This window comes from Stegostoma tigrinum, chromosome 29, assembly GCF_030684315.1.
Source record: "Stegostoma tigrinum isolate sSteTig4 chromosome 29, sSteTig4.hap1, whole genome shotgun sequence".
NCBI lineage: Eukaryota > Metazoa > Chordata > Chondrichthyes > Orectolobiformes > Stegostomatidae > Stegostoma > Stegostoma tigrinum.
The window spans coordinates 43,235,374-43,242,046 of record NC_081382.1 but is presented as its reverse complement, the minus strand read 5'-3'; the positions used below and the strand labels follow the sequence as shown (position 1 = coordinate 43,242,046).

Here is a 6,673-nt window from a genome sequence, read left to right as displayed (position 1 = left end):
TAGATGATATTAACCACGTTTCAAAAATATTAAATCAAGTGACTAATGGGGAGAGAAAGAAATGTTTACACAGAAGTCATGAAGTCTTTCTTGAATTGTACAGGAGTTTTGTTAGATCGCACTAGGAGGACAGTGTATGGTTCTGGTGCCCTGATCTCAAGAAATGTGCTCCCACAACAGTAATGATATGGCACATTGATTCCCAGGGTGGCACGGCTGCCCTATGGAGAGGGGCTGAGCTTCTATCCTCTAGAGGTTCAAAGAAAGAAAAGAATCTCGTTGAAAGTTAAAAATACTTAAAAGGGGCCTCATGTCAAAGACGTTGAAGGAAGTAGCTACAGATAAGTGCATGCCAGGAATCTTTGGGCTCTGAGAAAGTCCCAGGGGGTTGGAAAACTGCCGCCGTAACACCTTTATTTCAAAGCAGCAGTCAAAAAAAACAGGTAACATGGGTAGGTTAATTTAACATTTGTTATTTATGGGAAGGCTCGAGTCTACTATAAAGGATGTAATAGCACAGCATTTAGAAAGACAAAGTATGATCAACCAGAGTCAGCATGGCATCATGAAGTGGGGAACCAATCCTGACAAAGTTACTAGAATCCTTTGAGGTAAAACATCAGGATAGATAAAGGGGAAACGGTGGATGGAGAGCATTTGGAGTTTCAGAAGATGCCTGACAAGGTACCACGCATTAGGCTACTTGATAAAAGCCCATGGTGTTGGGCGGGTAGTACATTAGCATCAACAGAGGATTCACTAACTCATGGGCTACAGGGAGTAGGGATAACGGGATGTTTTTCAGCACGGCACAGGGATCGACGATGGGGCCACCGTTATTTACAATATGTAGTAATGACTTGGATGAGGAGAATTAACTTACTATTGCCAAGTTTGCAGACGATTCCAAAGCAGGTGGGGAGGTCAGTGCTGAGGGGGGCACACGGAGTCTGCGGAGGGATTTGGCAGGTTAAGGGAGGGGGCAAAAACCTAGCACATGGAACGTGGGGAAAATGTGAGGTTATGTTATTTGGCAGGAAGAATAGAGGAGGTGAATATTAATTAAATGGAGAAAGATTGCGCAAAGCTACAGCACAGAGGGTTCTGGCAGTCTGTGTGCATAAATCGCAGAAAGCTAGCAGTGGGGAGTAGGGAAGGCAAATGGAACATTGGTCTTCACTTCAGAGAGAACAGGACATAAAAACATGGAGGTTTTACTAAAACTATACAAGGCACTTGTCAGACCACAGCTGGAATACTCTCAACAGTACTGGGCCATTAGCTAATGAAGCCTGAAGAAGGAGCGAGGCTCTGTAAGCTTGTGCCTTCAAATAAACCTGTTGGACTGTAACCTGGTGTTGTGTGATTTCCTGTGATAATGAAAGAAGTACTGGCATTGGAGGCAGTTCAGAGGAGGTTCACTCGGCTGATTCCAGGCATGAGGAGACGCTGAGTGGGTTTGACCCACATTTGTTGGTGTTTAGGAGAATGAGAGGTGACCTTGTTGAAACACACGAGGTTCTTAGGGAACTTGACTGGGGAGAAGTGAGGGGGGTGATGTCCCTTTTGGGAGAGTCAAGGGCCAGACAGCATTGCCCATTTAAGACAGAGATGGGGAGGAAGTTCTTCTCTCAGAGGGGAGTCAGTCTGTGGAACTGTTTCCTGCAGAGGCCTGTCGAGGTTGAGTCACCAAGTTACGCTACAGTCCCTCAAATTCACCTTCCTCGGTTTCCAGTGCCTGGCTCTCTTCTTGCTTCCTCTAAGTCCACGACCTTGAGGATTTCGTCAACCAATGCCTGGTACTCGAAGAGGATGCGGCGGAAGCCATGCAGATATGGCATGTTTCCCTCAGTCAGCAGCTGCTGACACAAAGCACATTGCCTGTGAAGCAGGAACATGGACGATCATGAGGGACTGTGGGTAACAAACACATTCACACAGCTATTTAAAAACATACACACTATCCCAGCCAGTCACAGACACTCACCCTGTTGCACCTACATGCTCTCTCAATTTTTACAGCACGTTCATCCCGTTACCTCTGTACTGGCTCAATGAGTGAGTAACTCAGTGAATGCCAGCCTCCACCCGTAACCCTGCACATACCTTTGTTCCTGATTAATGTCAAACACCTCAATTGGGCCTGACTCCACAATCCCAGTGTCTTGTACTTTACAGTACTCACTCCCCAGGCTGCCCTGAAACCACAGGATCCTGTGAGAAAGGCAGAAACACAGGTACAAAACCTCGTCAAATATAAGTTGAAATCTGGCAGCGAAACAAACCAACAGCCTAGCCCACAGCTTTAATGACAAAAGAACAAACTCCTGAAATCTGTTTGATTTGGTCTTTATGTAACATGTTATTGTGAACTCTGCCCCCACTCCCTCCCCAAAGAGTTACTTTTGTCCTTGATTTCAAGAAGTTTCAAAGAGTTTGACCTACACCTCAAAAGAGCAGCCTCAATGTCATCAATGAATACTGTCTTCAGCAAAAAGAGATGAGTGCTGACCTCTGTCTAGACAGCCCCACGGAGTTACACACGCTCAGATTTTAAAAAGGAAAACTGCAAAAGAGGAGTGAGCCTCAGGTAGTTAGAGTGAACTCTTTAAGATTTCAAACAGTAATCAATAAACACAGCTCAGTCTCAGGGGTGAGAATCAATAGGGACCTTTATAGAATTGTGTCATTCACATCGCTTGCCTGTCCCGATGCAGCTTAAGACAAAGTAAGCTCTGTGGCACTAACTGGAAACCTGGGAGATTAACAGAACACCATTTCTCAGAAACCCAGCGCAGTTCAAGAGTCTCCCCTCCCTTCAGCTCACGTTTGAGGCAATGCTGTGGACACCACCCTCGAGTACGGCAGCTGCTCATGTTATCACAACCTCACATATGGGGCAGCTCTGAGTGAGGGGTCAAAGGCAGGGAGGAGCTGCCAGGAAATGAAACAGAAGGAGCAGAAGGAGAGTGGTGAATGACCAGATAGGCAGCACCAGAGGGGTATGCCGGGGGGGGGGGGGGTTAGGGGTGGGCATCATTGTGGCACTGCAGGAGGCCCAGGATGGACATGTCATCTGAGGAATGGGAGGGGGAGTTAAAATGGTTTGCGACTGGGAGGTGCACTTGTTTATTGTGAACCGAGCGGAGGTGTTCTGCAAAAGCGGTCCCCAAGCCTCTGCTTGGTTTCCCCAATGTAGAGGTAGCCACACCAGGTACAGTGGATGCAGTATACCACATTGGCAGATGTGCAGGTGAACCTCTGCTTAATGTGGAAAGTCATCTTGGGGCCTGGGATAGGGGTGAGGGAGGAGGTGTGGGGGCAAGGTGTAGCATTTCCTGCGGTTGCAGGGGGAAGGTGCCGGGTGTGGTGGGGTTGGAGGGCAGTGTGGAGCGGACAAGGGAGTCACGGAGAGAGTGGTCTCTCCGGAAAGCAGACAGGGGAGGGGATGGAAAAATGTCTTGGGTGGTGGGGTCGGATTGTAGATGGCGGAAGTGTCGGAGGATGATGCGTTGTATCGGGAGGTTGGTAGGGTGGTGTGTGAGAACGAGGGGGATCCTCTTGGGGCGGTTGTGGCGGGGGGCGGGGGTGTGAGGGATGGTGTTGCGGGAAATACGGGAGACGCGGTCCAAGGGGCGTTCTCGACCACGGTGGGGGAAACATCTTTTCTCTATCTGTTTTGTCAATCCTCTTTAGCATGTTGTAAACGTCAATTAGATCTACTGTCATTCTTCTAAATGCCAGAGAGTAAAGGCCTAAACTTACTCAATCTCTGATCATAAGACAAACCCTAATACTACCCCCCCCAATTAACACCCCCTACCTCAGGAATTAATGCAGTGAATCATCTCTGAATTGCTTCCAATGCAAGTACATTCATCCTCAAGTAAAATGGGACCAAAATTGTATACAATACTCCAGGTGTAGCCTAGCTAATGCTATGTACGGTTACAGCAACACTTCCCTACTTTCATACTCTATTCCGTTACCAATAAATACCAAATTTCCTTTTTCCTGCACAGTAGTTTTCTGAGAGAGACAACAGGAACTGCAGATGCTGGAGAATCTGAAATAACTTGGTGTGGGGCTGGATGGACACAGCAGGCCAAGCAGCATCTCAGGAGCAGGAAAGCTGATGTTTCGGGTCAGGGCCCTTTGTCAGAAAAGGTCCCGAAACATCAGCTTTCCTGCTCCTGAGATGTTGCTTGGCCTGCTGTGTCCATCCAGCCCCACACCGCGTTATCTCAGTAGTTTTCTGTGATCTGTGCACAATGGAGTGTGGGCTCCCTCTGCACTGAAGCGCTCTGAAATTTCTCTTCGATCAATAAGTTGCCTTCCTGGTCCTCTGACCAAAGCGGATAAGTTTATACATATTCACATTAATCATCACCAAACCCCCCCCCCATCCACCTGTAAAGTTATTATTTCTACATCCTCTACGTGAGGGACATTTCCAAACTTAACTTCATCACGTTGTATCCCACGTCCAAGTCATTAATAAAAACATTACACAGACACAGACACATAGGTCAGGGCACCCCCGGGGGGGGGGGGGGGGGATGTGGGGGGGGGGGGTTCTCCCGGGGGGGGGGGGGGGTGGGGGAGGGGATGTGGGGGAGGGGGATGTGGGGGAGGGGGATGTGGGGGAGGGGGATGTGGGGGAGGGGGTTCTCCCGGGGGGGGGGGGTGGGGAGGGGATGTGGGGGAGGGGGATGTGGGGGAGGGGGAGGTGTGGGGGAGGGGGATGTGGGGGGAGGGGGATGTGGGGGAGGGGGTTCTCCCGGGGGGGGGGGGGGGGTGGGGGAGGGGATGTGGGGGGAGGGGGATGTGGGGGAGGGGGATGTGGGGGAGGGGGATGTGGGGGAGGGGAGGTGGGGGAGGGGGTTCTCCCGGGGGGGGGGGTTGTGGGGGAGGGGGTTCTCCCGGGGGGGGGGGGGGGGGAGGGGATGTGGGGGAGGGGGAGGGGGAGGTGGGGGAGGGGATTGTGGGGGAGGGGATGTTGGGGGAGGGGGATGTGGGGGGAGGGGGATGTGGGGGAGGGGGAGGTGGGGGAGGGGGAGGTGGGGGAGGGGATGTGGGGGAGGGGGATGTGGGGGAGGGGGATGTGGGGGAGGGGGATGTGGGGGAGGGGGAGGTGGGGGGAGGTGGGTTCTCTCCGGGGGGTGGGGGGTGGGGGGAGGGGGATGTGGGGGAGGGGGATGTGGGGGAGGGGGAGGTGGGGGAGGGGGGAGGTGGGGGAGGGGGTTCTCCCGGGGGGGGGTGGGGGGAGGGGGGGGGGGTTCTCCCGGGGGATCTTGTCCCGCTCCTGTTGTACTCACCGCCGCCGCCGGAAGCGCACAGTCTAACCCCTCCGGGTTGGCGGTAATTTCCGGTCCTGTGGGAGTAAAGCTCCGGGTAATTCCGGATCGGTGGATATTAGTTCCGGGATTTCCGGTTCCCCCCCACAACCAAAGTGCGCAGAGTCTCCGGCGGGAGGATCCCAATCGCAGCCGGACCCCTCCCGGGGCCTGCGGCCTGGCAAGAGGCTCCCGTTTACCCCCAAACCCCCCTTCCCCTTGGACCTCGTGACCCCACACCCATGACCCCTTCCCCTTGACCCCCGACCCCACTCACCCTGACCCCGTTTCCCTTGACCCGACCCCACTCACCCTGACACCGTTTCCCTTGTCCCCCTGACCCCCACTCACACCCAACCCCCTTCCCCTTGACCCCTGACCCCACTCACCCCAACCCCCTTCCCCTTGAGGGGGGAGAACCCCCTCCCACACATCCTCCCGCACATCCCCCCCCCTTCCCCCGACCCCACTCACCCCGAACCCCTTGACCCCTGACCCCCTTCCCCTTGACCCCAACCCCACTCACCCTGACCCCCGACCCTGACCCCCCCTTCACCTTGACCCCTGACCCCTTTCACTCTGACCCCATTCTCCCCGACCCCCTTGACCTCTGACCCACCCATCCCCTGGCCCTTGCCCACCCCCCCACCTGAAATCCCACCCCAGACCAATGTCACTTTACAAATACGGGGTGTTTATTTTTTGAATAATTACCCTGTCAATTCACAACGTCTTCGTTCAGAGGCAAGCCCCTTCCTGAACATTCCCGATCTCCCGAAATCCCACTTTGTGTACGGTGCCCTCTGCAATTCCACTGTTTCCTGGAATTCCCCGACTGAAGGCCCCTTTTCCTTGGGGAAATCTGGTGAGAAAACTCACTCAGGAAAAGATGGAACATTCAAATTTTACTTAAACTTCATCACAGAATGAGGCCATTCAGTCCATCATGGCTCCACCAGCTGAGCATTTAGGCAGTGCCAGAAGCCTCCCTTTTCCCTATATCCCTGCACATTGTTTCTGTTTAAATAAACATAAAATGCTTCTGCGATTGCCTCAGTTCAACCCTCCCAGCTACCTTCTCACGTGCACTGCTTGCATTTCTCTTAAAGTTTTTCTGAAGAAGAGTTTTTAAATCACCTTGTATTTTGAAAAAACATTTTTAAAGCTGTGTTCTCTGGTTCTCAATCCTTTCGGTCGAGGCGGGAACAATCTTCTCTGCCCCTAACCACTGCTCCCTCCATCATTTTGAGGTATATTATTAAATCTTCTCTTTGAAGAAAACAATCCCAATTTCTCTACTTCTCTGAGGGAAATGCCTCAACTCTGGAAACATTCTC

At 52.4% G+C, this 6,673-nt stretch overlaps 1 protein-coding gene across 3 annotated transcripts; it reads right to left on the bottom strand.

Moving 5' to 3' along the window:
• Window positions 1-6: 6 nt before the first annotated feature.
• LOC125465601 (uncharacterized) lies at window positions 7-5,407 on the bottom strand. Of its 3 annotated transcripts, none has more exons than XR_009442764.1 (3): window positions 5,319-5,407; window positions 2,107-2,214; window positions 7-1,881 (listed from the first exon to the last, which is right to left on the bottom strand). XR_009442764.1 is itself a non-coding variant. In XM_059638232.1 (3 exons), the coding sequence occupies exons 1-3, from the start codon at window positions 4,467-4,469 to the stop codon at window positions 1,716-1,718; spliced, it is 279 nt and encodes a 92-aa protein (XP_059494215.1). In that variant the 5' UTR covers window positions 4,470-4,485; the 3' UTR covers window positions 7-1,715. The 3 variants fall into 3 exon arrangements, 1 of the variants encoding a protein (XP_059494215.1); XR_009442765.1 differs by lacking the exon at window positions 5,319-5,407 and adding an exon at window positions 3,824-4,059; XM_059638232.1 differs by lacking the exon at window positions 5,319-5,407 and adding an exon at window positions 4,465-4,485.
• Window positions 5,408-6,673: the final 1,266 nt, after the last annotated feature.

Coding starts and splice junctions, on each gene's coding strand:
- LOC125465601 (XM_059638232.1), bottom strand. Junction 1,882..2,106: donor GACATTAATCAGGAACAAAG/GTATGTGCAGGG, acceptor CCTGCTTCACAG/GCAATGTGCTTTGTGTCAGC.